The 26,290-nt window shown below is 37.4% G+C and overlaps 1 protein-coding gene across 4 annotated transcripts in view; it reads right to left on the reverse strand.

Moving 5' to 3' along the window:
• Positions 1 to 24,775: 24,775 nt before the first annotated feature.
• The window catches only part of GPR180 (G protein-coupled receptor 180), a 29,037-nt gene continuing 27,522 nt past the window's right edge, over positions 24,776 to 26,290 (reverse strand). For 2 of the 4 annotated variants that reach the window (XM_045870152.3, XM_045870142.3), the window contains 2 exons: positions 25,926 to 26,003; positions 24,776 to 24,944 (listed from right to left, as the gene is read on the reverse strand). In XM_045870152.3, coding sequence (XP_045726108.1) covers positions 24,786 to 24,944; positions 25,926 to 26,003 — 237 coding nt within the window. In that variant the 3' untranslated portion in view covers positions 24,776 to 24,785. Of the gene's footprint in view, positions 24,945 to 25,143; positions 25,613 to 25,925; positions 26,004 to 26,290 lie in introns of those variants that run through there. The other 2 variants (XR_010409948.1, XM_054506512.2) reach the window with 2 other exon arrangements.

The raw sequence follows: 26,290 nt of genomic DNA on the forward strand, positions 1-26,290 counted from the left end.
TTCATGGAAGAGTTGTTTGTGTGGCATTCCCCTGTGTGCTTTCTCCATCTGGGATGAAATATTCATTAGCGGACCTAAACAAACTCTTCAGAACATTTTTATCTCAAAGTGAGAAAATGCTATTCGAACAGGCTGCTAATGAAGCCATCCACCATCTTGTTTGATGTTCTCCTAGTTAAAGAGTGCCCTGAAAGGCTTCAGGCAGTCCCTACTCTCAGTTGGCAACTGTTTCAACTGCTGTGGGGCAACTGTGTAGCTGTAACACAGACTCCTGTAAAATGCCAACCCACACGCTGTAAACGTAAAATACCACAATATTCATGGACATCAACTATATAATAGTAGGTATCACATAAACTACATTTTACTACATGAGATCACGAACTCATCATAACATATCATTATGAGGATGCTTCTTCTGAGAATTCAAAGCATAAGAAAGAATGTGATTTGGTTTCTGTCCTGAAGCCAGAGAACACAGAAAATATTGGGAAATAAATGCATCCTGTTGATGAAATATGTAAAATAAGTCATTTGTGCATATATATTTCATAGGATATCTCGAACTGCTTAGAAGCAAATATGGGAAATAACTTTATGTGATTTCAAGATGTGTGTGTGTGTGTGTACACACAGAACTGTAAGTAAAATTAAAGTGTGCAAAATGAAAATTTTATACTATGACTGTAATGATTCCGTCAAAGAAGTCTTAAGATGTTTTTATCATATGTGCTATTACTACTTTTGTTCAATTAGATTAGTACAGTCATTCAGAAGATGATTTCACAGTGTTTGTGCTGAAATGGATTGTGTGCCAAAGCCCATAGGTACCATGTAGAAAGTCACTGAATATAGTATTCTATACCCAGATGACACACAGGCATTTCAAATTCAATACATCAAAAGCTAAACTCAATATTTAATCTCAGTAAAATTGTCCCTCTTCATGTATTTTCTGTTTCAATTCATGACAAACTCTCTGTTGTAGGCAAAATTCTAAGATGTCCCCCAATTGGCAATACCCATCAGTGTTTGGATAGGGCCTGTGAATATGACGGGATCATATTCATGGGATCACTTCCATGATTATGGTACACTATGTGGCAAAGGCAAAGGGATCTTGCAGATGTAAAGTCCCTAACTGGTTGACTCTGAGTTAATCAAAAAGGAAATGAACCTGGGGCAGGACTGATATAATCGGGTGAGCCCTTTCAAAGAGGGTCTAGTAGTCAGGGAGATTCTCCTGCTGGCTCTGAAGAAGTAAGCTACCATGTTGGGAAAGGACCTGTCAGAGGGCCACATAGCAAGGAATTGTGGATGGACTCTAGGAGGTAAGAGCAGTCCCTGGCTGACAGGTAGCAAGAGAACAGGACCTCAGTCTTACAAGGGCAAAGGATTGAAATCTGCCAACAATCCATGAGCTTGGAAGAAGACCCTGGACTCCAAAAGGGAACACAGCCAGCTGCCACCTTGACTATAGCCTTGTAAGACCTGGGCAGTGGACCAGCTAAGCCGTGCCTGGGCTCTCCATGGAAACTAACATAATAAATGGGTGTGGTTTAAAGCTACTAAGGTTGTGGTAATTTGTTAAACAGCAATAGAAAACTGATATATTATCTCCCCAGTTTCCCAAGGCAAGGCAGAAATCTTGGGCGTCATTCTCAGCCATTCTTTGATCATGATTATTCACAATCAATCTTACTTCCAAAATATATTTTTATTCCTCTTCCCATTATTTTCTGTCAGGTCTGTAGTATTTCTCACCTAGATTGCTGTACTAGGTTCTCCAACTGTAGAGTCAAACCTCAATAACCAATACTTCAGAATCTGAGGCCAGCATTCTTTTATCACAAAACTGATCAAGTTGCTCTCCTCCTAAAATACATTAGGATAACCCTTGTGTTCTTGGTCTGATATTCAAAATTCTTTCTGATCTATTACCCACCCTGCTGGCTAGCCTCATCTTCTGGCACTCTCCAACTTAGACTTTGTGCTCGCTGGCCTTACCAAATGACTGTATTTCTCCCCGCATGCTCATTCAAACCTCTGTGCTTTGCATAGACCATTCACTTTGCTTGAAACATCCTTCCTTTTGTGGGCCACCTGGAAAACTTCCTCCTCCGGTCCTCAAGATTCAAATATCTTCACCTTATCCTTCAGTTCCTCACTGAAGCCCTCCCTGGCCACCACCCGCAGACCTGTAGTTTGCTTTCCCCTACAGTTTTTCCATCAGACTTTGGCCATAACTCCTTCACTATTACCTCAACGTAACATCATTATTGGATTCCATGCCTATCTTTCTTCTGTTGTCTTTTATTTTTTTTTAAGTTATCTCTACACCCAATGTGGGGCTCGAACTCACGACCCCAAGATCAAGAGTCGCATGCCCTTCCATGCCTATCCTTTATCCATAAAAGCTTCCTGAAGACAGAGCCTCTATCTCCTTTCACATTCCTTCATCTCTCCACCCCTAACACACTGCTTGGTACACTGCAGGCAGTAAGTACAAATACACAAATACAAAAAAGACATAGTAGAACCCACTATCCTAGTCAAATATTATTTATGAAACTTCCACCTAGATTTGGCATTGTGCAACACACCATGAAACATTTAAAAGGCACAATAAGTTAAGATCATTAACTAATATTGCTGATGTAAGACAAATCACAGAAACACAAGTAGGAAGAAAACTAAGACAAACTAAAGACTAAAAAGCAGACATATTATTAAATTTGTGCTATGCACCAGAAAGGAAGAAAATTAATTTGGGCATTAAAATACGCAGATCTGGATAAGTATAGAACTTCACCCACAAATGGGAAAGACCATTATCACAGAAACTCATCCATTCCCTCTTCTATGCTGTGATGTAAAAGTCCCTGAGTGCCTACCATGTCCCAGACAGGGAGACAGGATGCCAATAGAACATGTCCAACCCAGTCTAGCAGAACTTTTAGTGAAGATGTGTTTTTGTTATTCTACCTTCTTTGAAAAGAACTGCTTGCCTTTACAAATCTTTAAGGAATAATTCAACATTTTATAACAACGAAGAATTGAAGAAAATCCAATTGTTTAAACCAGATGTCTAGGAATTGGTTAAATAAGAGGTGGTATGTTCACACAATGGAATAATGTTCGGGTATTTTAACTGATGCTAAAGAGTTGCCTGGGTGGCTCAGTTAGTTAAAAGTCTGCCTTTGACTCAGGTCATGATCCCTGGGTCCTGGGATCGAGCCTTGTGTCGGGCTCCCTGCTCAGCAGAGTCTGCTTCTCCCTCTCCCCCTGCTCTTTCCCTCTGCTTGTACTCTCTCATGCTCTCTTTCTCTTAAATAAATCTTTAACTGATGCTAAAAATTAGTATATCCAGAACATGATGAAATAATATTATAGTAGTATCCCATTTCATATGTGTGTAGTGTGGTATTTAGATTATACTTGACCGAAGGGGAAAATCTTTGAGAACATATACAAGGGGCACCTGGATGGCTCATTCGATTAAGTGTGGGACTCTTGATTTCAGCTCAGGTCATGATCTCAGGGTTGTGAGGTCAAGCCCTGAGTGAGGCTCTGCACTGAGCATGGAGCCTGCTTAAGATTCTCCCTCCTTCTAACATAACAATAAAAAATTAAAAAAAAAAAAAAGATTCTCCCTCCGCCCCTTCCCACTCTCACTCTTTCTCTCTCCCAAAAAAAAAAAAAACAAATATATTAACAGTGGTATCTGGTTGTTGGACATAGAGCTTTATGTGTTTTTGTTTGGAATATTCTTTTTTTATTATATTTAAAATTTTCTTCCCTTAAACTCCTCTAATTTTCCTACATATTTAGTTTTGAAGCAGAATATATTAAAAAAAGGAATTTCTGATTAAAAAAATAACATGAATGGGGCACCTGGGTGGCTCAGTCTGACTGATTAAGCAAGCATCTACTCTTGATCTCAGCTCAAGTTGTGATCCCAGGGTCATGAGATGGAGCCCCACGTTGGGCTCCACACTGAGTATGGAGCCTGCTTGAAATTCTCCCTCTTTCTCCCTCTGCCCCTTCCTGCTCATGAATTCTCTCTCTCAGAAATAAATAAAATAACATGAATGCTTTTCTCTATACATGCTCATGGCCAGTAGGAGATCAGTGTTCTTGCAGATAAAGTTTAGATAAGTGGTCCTCATTCAACAAATATTTACTGAGTACTTATTACATGTTAGGCCTACTACTAAATTTTGGCAATATACCAGTGATAAAATTCCTGCCCTCAAGAAGTTCACAGTGTAGAGTGGAGGAAGACACTTGGAAGATGCAATGTGGTGTAGGAAGGCAAGACCCCATATATAGGAGCATGAAGCCTGGGAGGGGGAGAGCCGGGGAGGCTTCTCAGAGGAACTAACACTTAAATTGAGCCCCAAAGATCAAAAGTCAGGAGATTTCTTAATACAAAAAATAACACCTTCCAGGGCGCCTGGGTGGCTCAGTTGGTTGAGCGACTGCCTTCGGCTCAGGTCATGATCCTGGAGTCCCTGGATCGAGTCCCACATCGGGCTCCCTGCTCGGCAGGGAGTCTGCTTCTCCCTCTGCCCCTCCCCCCTCTCATGTGCTCTCTCTCATTCTCTCTGAAATAAATAAATAAAATCTTTAAAAAAAAAATAAAAATAAAATAACACCTTCCTTCCTTCCATAGTTCATGAAAACCAAAACGAATGAGGATGTGTACTGACTTAACTGAGGCCATTAACCTGAACTCGTAGATGCCTTAGTTCAAGGCTGGGCCTGGTGATAGCTCCCAAGGTGCTCGTATTCCTTCTGTGTTTGCAGATGGCCCCACCAACAGAGAGCTTTGAGGCTCCCGTGTCATACTTTTGGCAGGGAGTGTGCATGTTCAATCTCTAAATTCTTACTAAAAGTTTAACCTAAGTTGCTCTTACTGTTGTTTTGAATTACTGCATATCATTGTGTCATCTGTGAAACATGGAAGAGCTATTTTCCCCATACAGTCTCTCTTTTACTTACAAGGTTTGCTTGCTTGTTTGTTTTTAAGGAGCCCCCTCGGGCTTTGCTTGAACCCTTGTAATTGTCACTCCTTTCACCCTTCATCACAGCACTGACTTCACCTTGTCTTAATTAAGTTTCTTCCACCCTCTTCAATATATCTGCATCCTCTAAAAATACTAAAATCCAATGGAACCTACCTGACACCTAGACTCTGCAAAACAAAATATTGCATTTCCAGCTTTCCCGTATGATGCCTCTATTAAACATAGCCGGGTCTTGTAGAGGAATCCACTGCATTGCTTGGTCATATTCCATGGCACTCCAATACGACTGTGCTTCTATACCTTATGTCTACTGACTTGTGCCCCCATCTTATGTGAAGCAACTTTGTTTGCTACCTTCATAGCTATGAATACAATGCCGGCTTTTTAAAAATATTCCTTAGGTAAAATTTACATAGAGTAAAATGTGCAGATCTTAAGCATACAACTTGGTGAATTTTGATAAATGTGCACATCTGCATAACAACATCCCAATCAAGATAGGAGTATTTCTAGCAGCCCAGAAAGTTCTTTTGTGTCCCCTTCTAACCAATTCTCACTGTTCATATTCTTATAGCCATGGATTAGTTTTGCCCATTCTAAAGCTTTGTATGAATGTGAGGACACGTCATGTATGTCTTCTTTTGTTTACCATAATATTTTTGTGATTCATCGATGTGGTTACGTATATCAATACTTTGTTCCTTTTCATTGCTGAGTAATAGTCCATAATGTGAATATACCATAATTTATATATTCATTCCCCTATTTATGGTTTTTGCCAGCTTTTGGCTATTATGAATAAAACTGCTATGAACATTCTTATTCAAGTAAAATGTCTTATGGACATATAGGCTTTTTCTCTAAGACAAAGACCTATGAGTGGAATCATAGATCAGCGTATGTTTAATTATACAAGAAACGGACAATAAATTTTCAAAAGTGGCTGTGTCAGTTTGCATTCCCAACAGCAATGTATGTGAGTCTGAGCTTCACATTCTCACCACTTAGAAACTGTCAGTCTCACTAATTTCAGCCATTCTAGTGGATGTGAAGTAGTGTTTGGCTGTGATTTGTATTTCCCTGATAGCTAATGTTGTTGAGCATCTTTCTATGCGGTTATACATCATGCATATAGCTTTCTTTGTGAAGTGTCAGTTGAAGATTTTTGCCTGTTTTTATAAATTAGATTGTACTTTTTCTTATTTATTTGTAGGGCTCCTTTATTTATTCTGGATAAGGTCCTATGATGGATATGTGTATTGTGAATAGTTTCAGTCTGTGGCTTGCCATTCATTTTCTTCATGGTGTCTTTTGAAAAGCAAAAGTTTTGATTCTGATGAAGCCCACTTCATCAACTTTCTCTGATGCTTAGGGCTTTTTGGGTCTTAGGAAATTTTTTGCTTACCCAAAGGGCACAAAGTTTTCTCCTAGAAGTTCTGTAGTTTTAGCTTTTATATTTTAGGAATATTATTCCTCTCAAATTAGTTGTTTGGGTGTGGTATGAGATAGGAGTCAAGGTTCATTAGTTCATTGGGGTTTTTTGCACATCTGTGCAGTTGTTTTAGTAGAATTTGTTGCAAAGATTTTTCTTTGCTCGTTTGACTGCCTTGGCATTTTGTTGTAAATCAATTGACTATGTAAGTGTGGGTCAGTTTCTGGACTCTATCTTCTGTTCCATTGATCTATGTTTACAGCAAGCCATATCATCTTGATTACTCTAGCTTTATAGTAAGTCTTTTTTAAACTTTTAAAAAAGATTTTATTTATTTGACACTGAGAGAGAGAGAGCACAAGCAGGAGGAGCGGCAGGCAGAGGGAGAGGCAGGCTCCATCCCAGGACCCTGGGATCATGACCTGAGCTGAAGGCAGCCGCTTAACTGACAGAGCCACCCAGATGCTTTATAGTAAGTCTTAAAATCATCTGAGTTCAGTTTTGTTCTTATTTTTCAAGATTATTTTTTCTACATTTTTAAAATTATATACTGTTTAAGGGGCCCTGGGGTGGCTCTCTCGGTTAAGCAGCTGCCTTCACCTCAGGTCATGATCCCAGGGTCCTGGGATCAAGCCCCACATCGGGCTCCCTGCTCAGCAAGGAGCCTACTTCTCCCTCTCCCTCTGCCTGCTGATCCCCCCTACTTATGCTCTCTCTCTCTGCATGTCAAACAAATAAATAAAATCTTTAAAAATAAATAAATAATAAATAAATTATATACTGTTTAATACAATAAATATAATCTTTGAAAAAAAGTCAATTTTAATAAACAAACAGTTCCAAGACGCTTCTTTTAGCCAAAATAATGTCCTGAGGGTCTTGCCAAGTCTGTTTAAATAGATTAGCAGCCTTATATTCCACATTGATATTTGTACATAAAACTATTCAGGGATGGGTGTGAACAGAACAAACATTGAGTCAAATTTTAGAATTTCACTTAAAAATATTTTAAAAAGCAACTGTGATGAGAGAAGCACGTGACAATGCTGATGTGCTATTGCTGAAGGGAGTATTTTACAGCCCTGGCAAGTGACACACCTCTTTTTGAGGCTATGATCAACCTCTTTATGGAATACAAGGTTACATATTTGCCAAGAGATTTAAAGAATGCTGAAAAGCTACACTTGTTAATAATGGGATGAAGAAATATACAACTTAAAAACATGTAACAAAATGTAAGAAAAGAATCTAATTTTCTTTAACATAACTCAAGGAAAGGATAATATTTAATGAAAAATGACCCGGTTGATGAGAAAGAGGCAATGCTACCAATAAAAATCAGACATACAGTGACCTGGGAAAATGGAATGCAAACAGAAGCAGTGACAGATTCCTCCCATCAAGTGTTTCCCCTCCTACTTCTCCCCAAAGGGACTGTGGATGTTCTGGCAAGTCCATCAAAGTATCTCGTGCAAACACAAGATGCCCAGGATGCTCATTTCCATGCAGTAAAAAATAGCTCACTCAAAGTTTGTTTTAATTACAAGAAGGGAGTAGAGTGTAGCAGCTCATAAGCTTTTTTTTTTTTTTTAAAGATTTTATTTATTTATTCATTAGAGACAGAGAGAGAGAGGCAGAGGGAGAAGCAGGCTCCCAAGGAGCAGGGAGCCCAATGCGGGACTCGATCCCAGGACCCTGAGATCATGACCTGAGCCGAAGGCAGACACTTAATCATCTGAGCCACCCAGGCGCCCACAGCTCATAAGCTTTTGAGCCTGACACAGTCTCCATTCTGTCTTACCCGTGTAACATCGGGAAAATTACTGAATCTATTTGAACGCATTTCCTCTCAAGGTTGTTGAGAGGATTATATTAAATAATGTGCACTTGGTCACTGCCTTGGACTCCAAGTGATGAATAAGTCGTCAATGCTAGCTTTTTTTTCCAGATTTTTCCCAAAGTAGATAAAGCAAACACTTAAAAACACATTTGCGAAATAACCACATAGTTTATAAATTCAGCACTCTCAAAATTACTTAATGACCACAGTCTTCATCATGTCCCTGAATGCCAGGAGTATGAAATAGCAGAAAGGGCATACTAGAATGGGACCCAGGGGCCTGACTTCTATCTGGGCTCTGCCTTTATGTGACCACGTGATCTTCAGCAAATTATTTACCCCCGGAGGCTCTCTAGGTTCCTTTTCCATCAAATGAGTGGATTGTTTCAAGAGAATCTCTAAGACTCCTTTTCGAATCTATGATTTTAAGATTTGACTAAGTAATAGAATTGCTACTGTGCTCAGCTCTAACAAGTCAAATATTTAGGATAAAATATCTCACATATCCTCACTCTACTCTAGCACTTGGGGAAGGTGCCAAAGCTATGGCAAAGCAGGCGCCAGAGTTGTTTAACCAATCTCAATGCTTTGGCAGAAGAACTCTTGCTAGCTATAAGACGTTACACTTAATATGGCAAAACAAATGTCTCCAAACAGGTCATTCGAATGTTACTCGGATTGGTAGGAAGACATGGCCTCTGATAAGTCTCAGGTTCATCCCCCAACATAATACCTTTATCATCACTTGAACTAAAGAATTCTCCTAAAAAATTATCATATGAAACCTTTCTTCACTAATCTCAGTTATAACATCTACAATTTCACTCTAGTGTGTAGAACAGTCTGGATATTAAAGTTCAAATCCTGGATGTACTGGACTAGAAAGTTTCCTCATCTTTCTGTATTCTCACTTGAAAGAATAACGTCTATGTTTCATTGATTCTAAGATGCATCTATTTTTCAAATTTTAAGATTTTGAAATTGGATGCATCTACAGTCAGTGTGTTAGAAAACACTGCATCATAATTTAATTAGCAACACTTATTCTTTCTTAGTAAAATTAATGGTGAGTCTTAAAAGCAATGGAATCTTAGATTGAGTTAAATACAGTAAAATCCTGCCAACCTAATACAGGGGTTTTTGTAAGGCTCTGAGGAAATAAATGATCTTGAACAAGTTTTTTTCAATTGTAAACAGGAGAATGGACTGACCATTATCTAAAGTTCCTAGTCCCTAGTGCCTTTAGAAATCCTATATGAATGTAAGATCTTATTATTAAATTGATTTCCCTATACAAAGTGAGCAAATGTGCTAACACAAGCTAAGATAAAACCATACCTACTGTTATGATTCTCTCATTGACCAAAGCAATCAAAAACTGAAATATATAGATTCTTTTTATCAATCATCCCCAAACTGTATTTCATTCTCAGAGATAAGAGAAGTAAAAAATTTAATAAATTTAAAATCAGTTATAATTAAATCAGTAAGTGTATATAAAATGGATAAACATCTATTAAGCAAACCTTATGTATACCAGTGCATATGTCCTCATCTAACAACCCACCTTTGCAAACTGCAGCCTTATGATTTTGTCACAATTAAAACATTTCTCATACTCATTGATGTACTGTTTAAAAAATGACTAGAAATTAATCTTTTAAAAAAATTAAAGTTCTTTTGCAACCATTTTTTTCTCATTATAAAGAGTAATACATGCTGCTTATAGAGAATTTGGAAAATGCAGAAAAAGATAAATGAGAAAATTTAAATCTCATTACCTTGAGATAATCGCCATTAAAATTTGAATGTATTTTTTAGCCTTTTACATAGTACTATATACATTAGTATAAAATTAGAATCAGAGAGTACTGGCATATGTGCATGCATATAAAGTTTATATCAATATTTTTTCACCTATGCTCATTTTATCATGACCATTTTCATATCAGTAAATATTCTTCAGAACATCCTGAAGAGGTGGATTGGAACAATTTGGAAAAACAAAACACTGGATCCATACCTGAGTCTACCTATTGATTCTTGACTCTGGTTGAATGTCACAAATCACTTGCAGGAATTCTAAAACAATGCTATGGCCAGACCCTATCCTCAGAGATTCTAAATGAGTTTTTCTGGAATGGGATCTAGGCATGAGTTGCTGTTTTTTTTTTTTTTTTCTTTTTCTCATTTAATTCTAAGGCATAGTCCTGGATGAGAACTATTGCTTTACATAAAGATAAATTTCAAATAGATTAAGAAATGATTGTTAAAAAAAAAAACCCTGTGGAATTAGTGAATAAAAATATAACTAAAATATAACTATATATGTAATCTTAGGGTACTAAAGAACACTAAAGGCAGAAATACCAAAGGAAAATATTCATATATTTAGCTACATAAAAACCTTTAAATTTTTGAATGCCGAAAAACATCACAAACAAAACCAAAGTGCAAATCGCAAAGTAGAAAAAATATTTCCAATATATACTACAGGCAAAACTCTTAGGAAGGATAAAGGAAAAGATGAAGAACAGAAAAGGTTAGGTATAGGTAAATCACCCAGAAAAAAAAGTCACTACATATATGGAGATAAAAAGCATTTCCTTCTTAAATGGCAAACAAGCTGATCTTCACTTCAGAATGTATTCCTCTTTTCCAGACTCTTCCCCTGCCACTCATAACTCAGGGGTTATACAGTAGCACTTACATTCATACCCTGAAGCTTTACCTCATTAAAAAAAAATCAAACTCTACGCAAATATATTAAAACTAAAATATGAATACATAAAGAGGACAGTCACACTGACACATAAAGTTCTCATAAAATCAGATGCAAAGGAACGTAGCACCACTTTATTACTGCCTGAGTCCAACTCTGCACAGGTTCAACTTGCAATAAAAGGAAGTCTTTTCAATCTTCTGCAGTGACTTTGCCCTTATTAGAATGCATACTCATTATTTTCTGATTACTCCCCTCCATAAAACATTCCATTTTGTACCTTGGTTTCCACACCCCTTGTACAGTATTCATATTTTATCTCTAAAGATTGTAATAAATCACTTCAAACACAATAAGCCGTTTAAGAATGGGTTTTATAGGCAAAAAGGCACACCTTTAGTGATGTGATTGCAATCATCAGATGCTCCAATCTCCCCAAGCCCATATTACCCAGTGTGTACACAAATGATGCAGGAGCACAGCACAGACTATTGCAGAAGGAACGAGCCAACTGAACCCAATGGGTACTTCCTGGTTGCAGGATGTAGCCATAGGAACCCTTTGAGATGTTTTGTTTTATTAATTTGGCTCCTTCTATTTCTCACTAGTGCCAACACTTTCAAGATAATGCAGTTTAGACATGTCACAGCTGTTGAAACTCATAGCATAAGCTTAAGCTGACAGTGGTGTATCATCAAGCACCAGAAACACCAAAACAACATTATGATAAAGAGCAGAAGTATGAAAAATAAGAAGAAGACAAAGGGCAGGAAATATTACCTTACCGACTTAAAGCAGAGCCCTGAGGGGAAACATCTGGTTCAGAGCAAACAGTGATCCTTTCAGTGCAGTGAGGGGGTCTTGCTGGAGAGAGTGAGGGCTGACCATATGTGAGAGACGGAGACCCAGAAGCTGAAGACCAGGCAGTGCAGTGTTGTTCTCTGTAAGGGAATTTCGATATTTGAGGAGGCGAGAGATCTATGATCTTGAAATCCAGATGGGAGCCGTAATTTGCGATTTTTGCTATTGTGTTTAAATCCCTACCTATGTCAGAAGCGCTTTCTCTTTGAGTTCTCAGGTTAAGTTTATGAACAATTTTATATGCATTGAGGAACCATCAAAGGTAGACTCTCCAGGGGTTTAAAAGTATTGTTGGTTTAGAAATATTAAACGTTAACAACTATTGAATATCATTTATTTCTACAAAACCTGACGTCTTTACGAAAGGAAATAAAGAATATTACAGTTTACTAATTTGATAAGGAACTTCAGTCCTACAATTGGTGTATCTGAGGAAAAACCACTTTTCACTTAAAAAATTCACCTCCCTCCCCCAGCCCCCATAAACCTTTTACAGACACTCAAACTTCTGGGTAAGTCTTAAAAACTTATCTTCTGAAAGATCTATAAGGCTCACAGGCTAGGCAAGAGATTTAAAAGTTTATTTTGTGTGGGTGTAAATTGGAATGTAGTCGTGTGTAAATTAGATAGAATCTTGAACGTATTCCAATCAAGCCTACTTTCTGTTCTAACCACATATGTATGATTATTTAAAGCAAACACTTTCATCTCATGGACATTTAAATATTATCTCCATGAATGAATAGATTAGGAAGAACCTCAGGTTCACTGAAAGTTTTGCACACAACCTTCAGGTCTGTAAATAAAGAACGTTGTACTGAGTAGGCACGAGTACCATACATAATCTTTACAACAATCCCGTGAGTTAGTAATATTAAAACCCGTCCCTCACATCTGGCCACTCCTCACTCTAGTCAGGAGGACCCCTTCTCTGTGCTAAAAGAGCCACTGTTTGCTCCAAAACCAGATTACATATGAGAAAATCAATGAAACATGGCAGAGTCAGGATTTGAAATCAGTCTGTCGTGCCAAAAAGTCCCCGCTCTTTCCAGTGGGTCATAATACCTCCTAAAAATAAAAGAATTCAGCACCTTTTATACCTAACCAGCTATACTCTAAAGCACTTACTGGCAATAAACCAAATGTAAGTGACACATAAAGCAAACATTCAAAATAATACACCTGACTTTAAATGTACTTCTCAGAGCAAACACAAGTCTTGTCTTTCCAAGACAGCCTAAAGGAGTAAGAGATCTGAATATTTCCATTCTCTAAACTGCCTGAAGTTTCTACCCTATTAGAGATCCCAGATTTTTATTTTTTAAATTTTTATTTTTTTAAAGATTTTATTTGACAGAGAGACAGAAAGGGAGGGAGGGAGAGTGCATGAGCAGGGGGAGAGGCAGAGGGAGAGGCAGAATCAGATTCCTCGCTGAGCAGGGAGTCCGACACGGGGCTCAATCCCAGGACCCTGGGATCATAACCTGAGTCGAAGGCTGATGCTTCCCTGACTGAGGCACCCAGGTGGCCTGAGATCCCAGGTTTTTAAAAATCTTATCAGACTGGGGTGGTAAAACTTCCAAAAATATATTGAATGATAATTCTAAATCAGGAAATTTGTTAACACTACTCACCATATTAATAGAACAAAAGAAAAATTGTACTATCATATTTTTGGATGCAGAAAGGATTAGGTAATACATCCAACATCCATTTTCAAAATTTTATTTTATTCTTTAAATTATGACACAGCAAAATTGACTTTTTTGGTGTGCAGTTCTTTGCATGTTAATACATGGATAGATTCAATGAAACCACAACCACAATCAGTATAGAGAAAAGTACCATTACCCCTCAAAAACTCCTTGGTTACCCCTTTGTTGTCATACCTTCCTCCCACCTGTAACTCCTGGCAACTATTGATCTTTTTTTCCATCACTACAGTTTTCTTTATTTGAAAATGCCATCTAAATGGAATCATACAATATATGACCTAAGACTGGCTTAAAAAAAAAGATTTATATATTTATTTGGGGGTGGGGGGCAGACAGAGAGGGAGAGAGAGAATCTCAAGCAGACTCCCCACTGAGCGTGGAGTCTGATGTGGGGACTGATCTCACAATCCATGAGATCATGACCTGAGCTGAAACCAAGAGTCAGACCCTTAACCAACTGAGCCACCCAGGTGTGGCAAGACTGGCTTTTTTTACTCAGCATAACGTCTTTGAGACTCGTTCAAGTTGTGTAAACCAATAGCTTGTTCTTTGTTTTTGTTTTGTTTTACTACTGATAGTATTCCTTTGTATGGATACATTATACTTTGTCAATTCAGGACATTTGGGTTTCCAATTTTTCATGATTGTGAATAGCACTGCCATAAACATTTGCATACAGCTTTTTGTGGGAATATAGCTTTTCACTTCTCTAGGGTTAATACCTAGAAGTGGGGTTGCTGGGTCATATGGTAATTTATTTAACTTTGTAAGCAACTGCAAAACTGTTTTCCAGAGTGGTTGTGCAATTTTGCATTCCCACCAGCAATGTACGAGAGTTCCTGTTGCTCCACATCCTTGGCGGGACTTGGTATTTTTGGTATTTTTATTTTGGCCATTCTAATAAGTACATAGTGGCTATCTCACCATGATTCTAATTTACAGTTCCCTAATGACTAATTATGTTGCACACCTCTTCATGTGCTGATTTGTCATCTATATACTCTCTTTGGTGAAGGGTCTGGTGAAGACTTTGGTCCATTTTTTTTTAACTGGGTTATCTTCTCACTGTAGGATTTTAAGAATTCTCCATACGTTCTTTATGTAGAGTCCTTTACTGGATATGTGATTTCCAAATATTTTCTCCCAGACTGTGGTTAGTCTGTTTGTCCTTTTAACAGTGTCTTTTGTGAGCAAAAGTTTTGAATTCTAATGAAGTTGAATTTATCAATATTTTCTCTTGGGGTTTGGGCTTTTGGTGTCTAAGAACTCTTTGCCTAACCTTAAGTCACAAAGACTTCATCCTATGTATTCCAAAAGTTTTATAGTGTTATGCTTTACATTTAAATTTTGATTAATTCTGAGTGAATTTTTGTATAAGACGGGAGGTTGCAGTCGAGGTTCATTTATTTTGCGTATGAATGTCCAATAGTTCCAACACTGCTTGTTGAAAAGGCATTCACTTTTCCATTGAATTGCCTTTACTTTTTCTCTCCCTCCTCTTATATTTTTTGGAAGAGATTGTGTAGAATTGGTGCTATTTCTTCTTTAAATATTTCGTAGAATTCACCAGTGAAACCATCTGGGCCTGGAGATTTCTGTTTCCGAAGTCTTTTAAACAAGAATTCCTTAGTTGTTACAGGACTATTTTGGACATTTAGTTCATCTTGAGTGGGTTTCGGTAGTTTGGTGTTTCTAGTGATATGCTCTGGGTCCCAGGCATCCCTGCATGCCCTTGCTGGGTATGCCAAGAATGCAAAGCTCTAACCACTCTTTCTCTGGGCCCTTTCTCAGGGCTGTGTTTGCAGGGAACAGGATGAGGTAACATTTTCCTTTCAACACAGTGCCAGGGTTTTTTGTTTGTTTTCTTTTTTAGATAGAGTGGGAGGTGGAGAGGGAGAGGGAGAGAGAATCTTAAGCAGGCTCCATGACCAGTGTGGCGCTAACATGAAGCTTGATCTTATGACCCTGAGATCATGACGAGCTGAAATCAAGAGTTGGACGCTCAACCCACTGAGTCATCCAGGCATCCCCATGGTGCCAGTTATAAAAGAGATAAATTTCCCAACTTTGGTGTTCCTTGGGGACCACATGAATCTCACTGTATGTGTAACATCTATCTAGTCTCACCACAGACTATACCTATTGTCCCAATGGACTTAGGAGTTATGTGTAACTAATGCCAACCAACAGGAAGCTCATGATATTTGCTATACTAGGAGTAACAAAGTCCTTCATCTCTGACCTAGGAGTCTCGTGTGTTCTGCAGCCTTTATGAAGTAGTAACAGGTTAACTACCTAGCTTGTAAGTATGGTAAAATATTGGAGTCTTCATAGTTCTTGACATATACTTCCCAGAGAATTGGTTATTCAATCTAAATTGTCTAGAGGACTTTTTTTTTTTTTTTTGCAGTATTTCCTTATTGTCCTGTTAATGTCTGCCAAGTCTGATACATCCCCTTTCATGACTGATATTAGTAATTCATGTCACCCCTTTTTTTCCTTTTTCAATTTTGCTAGAAGCTTATTAATATTATTGATCTTTTCCAAGAACCAGTCATTAATTTTCTCCATGGATTTCTGTGATCAAGTTCATTGATATCTACTCTACTATTTTCTTCCTCTTGCTGCTTTGGGTTTATTTTTTATTTCCTTTTTGTTTTCTTAAGTTAAAAGCCTATTGATTCAAGACTTTTCTCCTTTTCTCTATAAGCATTTTTGTTTTTTAAAGATTTTATTTTACTTTTTAAAAAAGATTTTGAGAGAGCATGAGTGGGGGGAAGGGCAGAGGGAGAGGGACTAGCAGACTCCCTGCTCAGTGGGGAGCCTGATGCAGGGCTCAATCCCAGGACCCTGATATCATAACCTGAGCCAAAATCAGATGCTTAACTGACTGAGCCACCCAGGCACCCCCAAAGATTTTATTTTTTTTAATTTTAATCTCTACACCCAATGTGGGGCATGCACTTACAACCCTGAGATCAAGAGTTGTATGCTCTACTGACTGAGGCAGCCAGGCACCCCTCTTTATAAGCATTTAATGCTATGAATTTATTCCTAAGCAATATTATTCCTTCCATATATTTTGATATGGTGTATTTTCATTTTGTCAGTTCAAAATATATTTAGTAAGTATTGTTTTTCATGTATTTGTGGATTTTCCAGCTATGTTTTTGTTATGGATTATGATCAGAGAGCATATTGGCATAATTTCAGGTTTTTTTTAGATTTGTTATGGTTTATGACCCAGGTTATGGTCTATCTTGATGAATGGTCTGTGTGTACCTGAAAAGACTATATTATGTGCTGTTGGGCTGAGTGCTCTATAAATGTCAAGTAGATCTCATTGATGGTGTTTTTCAGTTCTGTATTGTAGCTGATTTTCTACTAGTTCTATTGATGACTGAGAGATGAGTGTTGAAGTCTCCAACTACAAATATGGGTTTGTCTATTTCTCCTTTTAGCTTTGTCAGTTTTTGCTGTATGTATTAAGATTTGCTGTTTGGTGTATACATTTAAGATTGTGAGGTCTTCTTGGTGAATCATCTCTTCTATCTTTCCATCCTTTGTTTATCCCTGGTAATTTTCATTACTCTGAAGTGTACTTTGGTATTCATACAGTCATTCCAGCTTTCATTTGATTATTGTATGCATGGGTATATCTTTCCTGTCATCTTAACATTATATTTACATTTAAGTGAGTTTCTTGTAGATAGCATACCATTGGGACATTAAAAAAAATCTATTCTGACAATCTCTGCCTCTTACTTGCTAAATTTAGAACATTTACATTTAGTGTGATTATTGATATGTTTGGATTTGGGGCTATCATTTTATTATTTGTTTTCTGCTTATTTTTGTTTTTAATTAAAAAAACAAAATTTATTTTGTTTTTAATTTCCCATTTCTTCTCTTCTTTTGGGTTATTTGAACTTTTTTTTTTAGCATTCCATTTAAATTTTCATATTGTAATTTTGACAAAACAATTGCTCTGTGTGTGTGTGTGTGTGTGTGTAGTTGTTGCTCTAGGGATCACAATATATATATTTAACTTTTAACAAAGTCTACTTGGAATCACATCATGGGGAATGTAGAAATCTTACTGCCATGTTACCAAAACTAACACGGTTTGAAGACATTAGCAATAAGAGGGTAAAAATGAGAGGTAAAAAAGAGAAAGGAGAGAATAAATATGATCACTATATGCAGCTGACACAATTGTTTGCCTAGAAAATACAAGCGAACCGGCTAGAAAATTATTACAACTTTTAGGAGAATTCAGTTAGATTGGAAGCAAAATTAAAATACAGAAATCAACAGGCTTCATGTGTTAAATAACAGCCATTTGCAAGATACAATGAAAGAAAACACTAAAATATCCAGAGGGTATCATGAAATGTATAAGGTCTATATAAGGAAGTCCTTAAAACATGACTGACAAACACATGTTCACATTAAAGAAATAGAAAGGTATTTCATACCAGTTTTTTAGATCACTCTGAGAGCAACCACAGGTTCAGTTAATGAAATGCTTTGCTAAGGAGCCGAAAAGATCAGCAACCATCTGTGGGATTAACATCCAACATGTTAAGGAAGTCAAATCTCCCTAAATTGATAAAGAAATTTAATTCACTGAACTAAAAATAGTAAGCAAGATTTTTCATTGGAAAATCAGAAAAGTTGATTCTAAAGTTCATATAAGAAACCAGTAGGGGGGCACCTGGGTGGCTCAGTCGTTAAGCATCTACCTTCGGCTCAGGTCATGATCCCAGGGTCCTGGGATCGAGCCCCGCATCGGGCTCCCTGCTCTGCAGGAAGCCTGCTTCTCCCTCTCCCACTCCCCCTGCTTGTGTTCCCTCTCTCGCTGTGTCTCTCTCTGTCAAATAAATAAATAAAAAATCTTAAAAAAAAATAGGTATAATCATAAAAATTGTAAAAGAAGAGCAAGAGCACTAACAGGTAACTCTCCCTACCAGACAGTATGGCATATTTTAAAGCTACAATAATTGAAATGATGTGGTTCTAGATCATGAACCAAACAGTTCACCGGAACAGCCTTAAGTCCAGAAATAGACTAGCAACAAATCGATAAGGAAAAGGTAGAATACACAATCTATGATGTTGTAAAGGTGGGCAATCATCTGAAAAAAATTAAGTTGGATCCCTAGTTTATTTTTATAGCAAAATAAATTCCAGGTGGATCAAAACTTTAAACATACGAAGGACCAACTGAATCACTGGCCACAAGGCTGAACTTAATCTCCAGTGCCTCTTCCCTCCCCAGGGGTCAGGCTGCTATCACTGCGACTCAAAGGCCCAACTTTCTAATCACAAGGTTGGTCTTTCCGGTGTGGCCAGTCTTCATCCTGAGTCATCTCATTAGAATAAACTATCAGATCCACCATGAATAACAAAGACACTTCTCACACTCAGGAAACTCCAAGGATTTACATCCTGGGAAGGTGGGGGTGGGCTGTGGTGCTGGGAAGAGGGCAAGAGGGCCAGGCAAATTTTTTATTCATTTTATTCCTGTTTAGAAGCTACCTGTAATAGCAAAAGAGTGGAAACCAACACTGTCCAGTGACAGAGAACCGATTTTAAAAAATTAAAATACACCTATATAATGGGGTTCTATGTGGCCAATGAAAAAAATGGAGTAATTCTGTAGATAGGGATACAGCATAAACTGCTGAATGTGCAAAACATTGTGTATGGTATACTATAATCTGTGTTTCATATATATGTGTGTGCTTATATATATAGGAGGCCACCCGGAAGAATAAACAAGAAACTGATAGCAGAGGTTGGATCCAAGGAAAGGAAATGGATGGCTGAAAGAACTTTTTACCCTTTTCAACCTTCTGATTTTTGCACAACATGCATACATTACCTGTTTGAGAATAAAACATTACAATGTATTTGCACATTTCTCTGAGGATACTGAACATAACGTTTAGTAATTTATAATTTAATCTACTAAGAGCCATTGTCGTAAGTTATATTGAACAATAAGGCTCTAAGAGTCTATTCAGGCCCACAGAGCTGTTTTCATCCACACTAAATGACCCCAGACTCCTGTGATATGAGTTACTGTCATTTTTAATTTTTCTGACTTCTCCCAGCTACTTCTCACTACCATCAACCTTCTTCCTCTAGTTGACTCAAACTTTTTACATTGGTGCTTTTAGTTGTTGTGGGCTAAGAAACAAGGCACATGGTCCTAATACTATATAGAGGAAAACTGCCTCCTTGACAACTTGAGGAAGCCTCTCATAATTGGTGAGTTTTAGAGATTAAACTTCCTAACAACTACATGACTATGCAAGATTTTTACAAATTCTTGGTTCCATGTAATTGAATAAAGAACAGACAAGGCATTATTTTAAGCCATTACGGGAAGTCCTATGATTTAATTAACACTATATTGCTAAGTACATGCCTGAAACTTTTTCAAAATTGCTTTCATTCATTAATTCAAGAAATACTTTTGAGCATCTAATGTGCATCAGGGAATGTTCGAGGTGCTAGGGATACACCCAATGAATACAGACATGGGCCAAACTTCCTCAGAATTTACACTCTGAGGAGAGAGGCAGCAGGCAGAGATAAAAGTGGTAAGTACTGTAACAAGAAAAGGGGAAATGCGATGGAGCAGTTAGGACAGGGTAGCACCATAGAAAGGGTATCGATCAGTCAGCAGCTGATCAGAGAAGAACCACTAGGATATCACACACACATACACCATTTTAATATATAAAATAATACATAAAATAAGGGACTATAGGAGGCTGTTCTTTTGTGTCAGGCAGGTGGGAGGGAAGATGGGTGTGAAGTGGGGGAAACGAAAACATACTGGGACCTGCCAGGGTAAGTAGAACTCATGGGGATTCATGCCAGTCTCTCACTGCCTCCAAGCCTCCAATCTCAATGACGGGGCTGTGCTGCAGAACCTGGCACCCTTTGTCACAGAGTGAAACACGCACCTGGCCAGGGAGAAAATAAAGGAGGTGATCAAGTAGGAGCTGCCGTTCCTGTGTGCCTGCTTGTTGGCCCACAGACCAAAAAGATAAGCCAGCAGATAAGCAATAATGTGGGTGAGCTGCAAAAATGCATGGCCTGCTTGGACCTTTCAATTATAAAAAGAAGCTGGATCTGGCTACTTAACTTCTGCCTTCTATATCTCACACCACCCATCTCTTGTGACCCACACTATACTAAAATTATGCAGGGAGAATTAAGAGGAACGTATCTCCAGCTTAGCCCCATAGGCACTATATAAAGCCACTACAGATGGTCAAGTCTCTGAAAGATATTGGAGCCGAGAACCTGGGGGGTGAGGAGGATTCAGCCATACAATCACGCCAAGACTTGGAGGAAAGTATTCCAGGCAGAAGAAGTAGTTACTGCAAAGCCCTGAGGCAGTGATATAAATGAGGTATTTTTTAATGATGAGGCTGGAGTATGGTGAGAGGGAGAGTGGTACAAAATGAGATCAGAGATAAGAGGCAGGGACCAGATCACGTGGGGCCTTGTAGACCACGGTAATGAGCATGGATCACTTTTTTTCTAAGTGCAATGGGAAGCAAATGGAGAGTTTTTAACAAGCCAGTAGTAGTTTGATCAGATTTATATTTTTTTAACTTTATTTTAAAATAATTTCAAACTTAAAAAGAGGCATAAGATTAGCACGAAGAATTCCATTATCCAACTGATTTCCCTTCCCTTTGCAGAGAATGGGCTTTGGTGGGCAGTGCCACTCCTTTCTAGGACTCCTCCATCTCCTGGTGTCCTACATGAACAACACTCCTACAGGGCAATGTGCATGATGCCCTGGGGGTTGTGCAGAAAAGGCTGCCCAAGTGTGGAGGCAGGAATATTCTTTCGAGGAGTACCGCAAGGAGTTCAGGCCAGTGTGCTTCCACAGTAGTTTGCAGATTTCACAGGAAAACCAATCTTGTTATCTGTCTCAATTCTTGACTTCATGTTGGAATAAAAACCAGTATTACCTCTTAGATCTGGTCTCAAATTGATTGGTTACTGCATTACTTCTCAAAAACAAACAGAAAATCTCACAGATTTGACACCACGGAAGCTATTTAAAGAGAATGTTAGGGCGCCTGGGTGGCTCAGTCGTTAAGCGTCTACTTCGGCTCAGGTCATGATCCCAGGGTCCTGGGATCGAGTCCCGCATCAGGCTCCCTGCTCAGCGGGAAGCCTGCTTCTCCCTCTTCCACTCCCCCTGCTTGTGTTCCTGCTCTCGCTATCTCTCTGTCAAATAAATAAATAAAAATCTTAAAAAAAAAAAAAAAGAATGTTACACAAGTAATTCCAGATTTCCTAAGAATTTCTAGGGAATAGGCACAGCCTCCTAAGGGAAACAGGCTGAAGGGCCACCGTTCATGTTGAGGTATACATTCCAGTCTCTACATTATAATTGGCCTCAGACTTACAGATCTTGTCTTTTCAATAGACTTGGCTTACAAGTTGCGACCACAGAAAACCTTCCTAAAACAAGCTCTTCTGCCTAGATTCTCTCTCCCTCTAGCTGAAAGCCAAGGTTCAAATATTGAAATGTGCTGAGGTGCACACTTACAGAGAGATACACAAGCTCATTTCTGGCTCCGGTACAATTCCGGTTTAACATTAAATCAACTAAAATTAACTATGGATAGCCATGCCTTTTCACTAAAAGCATACACACCTAATAGGTGCTCATTAAATCATGAGGGTAAAAAGTAGAAAAGTGAAAGAGAAGTCTGGTGCATTTAGAGAAATCATTTCTTCTTATACTCAGTTAAAGGGGATCTCTGCTAGCACAATAGGGCTCAGTGACGAGAGTAAGTGCCTGATGCACAACAGACATTTAGTTAAGTAGGAGCTAATATTACATGTGTCAATAAAAGTAAGTATCTTCTACACCTTCCTAAGAAAAGAAACAAAATGCTTCTGAAAAAAAGAAAAAAAAGACCTCTGCACACAACCATTCATCTTCTTTAAGGAAAAAATGTAAAAATAGATTTTAAAAAAGCATGATCTGACAGAAAGAAAAGTAGGAAAGTTTTGATCTTTAATGAGAGTTTGCAGTATATGCTTATCCTTCCAGGCTCTGAGCCGACAGAGCTCCATGCAAACATTCAGCAAGAGAAGAGTGGATGCTGTGCTGTGACTTACGGACTATAAATTTTCAGCTCTGATTACTAAATTTATTAACAATGTCTTATACGTTATTCATTAATTATTAACAACTGTTTTCCTTCATTTAACAATGGCTCTTGAATAACAAAATAATCAAATTCAACCATAAATTAAAAAATAATAAAGTAAAAAAAAAAAGACCTGTTAAGAGTTTCATATATGCAAGCGCAGTAACACATTTCATGTATTTGGATTACAGTTTCTATGTTCTTTGTGTAAAGTAACAGAAAAATTGTTCCCTATTTCTACTGGTGCCAAGTTCATAAAATTTATGAAAAGGCTTCCCCTTTTTTATTCTGCTTAATTCACTGTACCTCAGTTGAACACAACAGACAGTACCTGGGGTTATGAGTGAGATGTGGTTAAAAGGAAGGGTCATGATCACACAACAGATCATGTAAACCTAAAATATACCTCAGACTTCTTAGAGGTAACATGTAGCCCTCATTTATTAAATAACTTACAAAGAACCGTTAAAGGATGATTTAACGAGCAGGCTGACCTCTGTCACCTCTGTCACTCATGAACATATATATTTTGCCTTTAAAATGAAACAGAATACTGTTCATTTCCAATGAGACTAGGTGTAAGGTAAGAACAAAGATGAAGCCATAGGTACTTTAAAGTTATGCTGTGTTATTTTAACTATTTAATTAAAAACTTTAATTACCAGATCAGCACACCATTTCTTGCTTAAAAATGTAATACCTTTGGAAGTAGATAAAAAATATTAAAAAAATAAGCCAGATGTAAAAATGAAAAGGCCTGAACAGCATGACACACAGAAACAGAATAATTTCCAATCAGTGACTACTAACGGGAATACTCATTTTATACAGCAGGTATTGACAACCACTTAGCAATTCCTTACACAGGCACTTGATAGAGTATTTTGTCGCTAGCATACTCAATACTGGGGCATCACATACACAAAAAAATATGGCTTTATTACAAAGGATTCAAGATGGCAACTACTTAGAATCCAGTGCCAACACGGATTATAACAAATCCAGTGAGTATTTTGTTTTTCAATTATTCATAGAAAATTTAATCCTGATTAAGTATCCTTGGGCAGGAATTCATGGATAGTTGATGACTGAAACCAACATTTATGTGAAATGCTTCTGTTAATTTAATCTGTGTATACGGCTTAATTATGATTGGGGATTCAATGTAAGAGAAATGAATTATATCAGGATTAAAATTTTAGTACCGTATCATATAGTACGTTTTTCTTCTTTCTTTTTAAACACGTTACCCTGCTTGTCCCTTCACCTAAGTGCTCAGATTTTAAAACTCTTCATAAGGAACAACCAATGTAATGTATCTAAGCTTTATTTTTCATAAACTATCTGTCAAAAACCCTTTGCTAATCAAGCCAGAACCTGAACTAGAGCCAAAAGCGATCGAAGAAAATGGAGAACCCCACACATAAATAAACAAAAACTTATTCATTTAGCTATAAATATATTTTACATTCACATTCTGAAGTAATTTCATTTTCAATTCCTTTAAACTCCAATATGAAATGCATTTTCCTTAAAGCATAAGAAGCAGTTTTTAATCAGTGCATTACACTGATTTCATAATTGGAGTTAGTTTAGATATGCATAAGCAAGTAATCATTTAACTGATTACTTTTTATAGGACTATCAAACCTGAGTTAACTATTGATATAAGATGAGGCATTACAAGTGGTGAATCTCTTACCAAAATATCATATAATTCTTTTTCATCTTAATTTCCACAGAGAAATTGCATAAGTCACCTTATAACAACACACTTCCTTGAAAGTTTATTAAGCATATTTCAAAACATTTCATTTATTACCTTTTTTCAGTTTGATACTGCTTAAATGCAGTTGTATAAATAACATGCTCTGCCTTCTTTGTTCAATTTTTCATACCAAAAGTATGAAAAAAAAAAGTCACTGTATTTGGATCCTTATTGCACTCTTAAATCAATTCACTTTTCCTTTAAAGAAAATCAAGTATCAGAAGTGAGGCCGACTTTTGTGCCCAGATGATATGGTCAGTGGTAGTGTTACTGAAGAAAGTGAAGAAACTTCCCAGTATAAACTGTGGGACAGAAAGAGTCTGTAGAGTATAACCATGGAAACAGACTGGCAAAGGATAACACCTATTGTAATAACCTGAAAAGAAAAGAAAGGGAATGCTTTTACTGCATGCAAAAACAGACAAATTACATTCAATTTATCAGGAGCCTATATACTTCCCATTTACATACAAAACACATATGTAGGTATCCTGCTCTATCCTCTATCTTTACCATGGGTACATTTTATTAAAGAAATTTTCAATAGGAAATATGACTGATGTTCAGAACTGTAATTGTTCAAAGGCAAAATTTATTGAACAGTTAAGTTTACAGACTCCAAAATAAGACACATTCAGTTTGCTAAACCATTCTCTCCTCAGGTGCACACGCTACAGAAAGTGGTAAGAAAAATCAGGTTCCTGGCTAATCTGGTAAGAGGAAAGCAGGCCCCACCTGAATCCTGAAAAGTATTCTAAAAGCCCTTTCAAATGTTCTCAAGTTGCTTCTTTAGTTTTGCAGACTACCTTCCTATCTATTTACCCTTTGCAGACACCTCAGGTCCAAGAGCCCCCTGCGCGTTCAAGCCCACACAGTGTCGCTTGTAAGAGGTGGCTGGCAGAGCTTGTTGAAATGATGGCGCCGGTGACCTGAGAAGGCGGGGCTCAACACCATCCCGTGGGGCCCCTCGAGCGTGGCGCTCCAGTCCGCAGTCTGTAAAGCAGCTAGACTGATTTTTCATAAATCTGTCTTGACTTGTAACCACTGTGTCATACAAAAATTGAATCAATTGTTCGTAACAAAGATGGATTATGGATTGTCTAATTTATAAAACAGTATTATGAAATAGGCTGAAATAATAAAAGTGATTTTCATCCTTTTTTAATTAACTAAAATTAAACATTTTTCTTTTATATTTTGAAGTTCTTATTTATATACTCACCAGTTCAATTATTTTGCTTCAAAGTTTTGTTTTAAAGAATGCAGAAAACCTGATCAGTGGATAAACAGGGCTTTTCTACTTTAATAATTTCTCAATAAAGAACAAAAAACTACTGTGATCATGTATATTACTTACCTTATCTCTTTGGTAGTCACTAAAAATGACAGAAATACATGCAAGACCTGGATGGCATAAAAACCACAAGATACAGCCCTGAAACAAATGACAAATAAGTCAAATGAGTACAGCTGTATGTTTATTTCCAGAATGTGCCAGATAAAAAACATTACTAACCTATTTAGGAGGTCCTGATTGACCTCAATTGGTCTTTAGAAGTTCTACCTAATAAAATGTAAAAATAAATTTGCTATTGCTATGATAGTATTTTGTTTCTAATCAAATGCGGATTTTAAATTTTGCATTTGTAAATCTCTTATATGTACACATTTTAATATACTACAGTGTATATATTACAAATTTAAACATGAAAATACATTAAT

This window comes from Mirounga angustirostris, unplaced genomic scaffold (genome assembly GCF_029215605.1).
Source record: "Mirounga angustirostris isolate CCGP_5_RB_7025 unplaced genomic scaffold, mMirAng1.0.hap1 SCAF_3, whole genome shotgun sequence".
NCBI lineage: Eukaryota > Metazoa > Chordata > Mammalia > Carnivora > Phocidae > Mirounga > Mirounga angustirostris.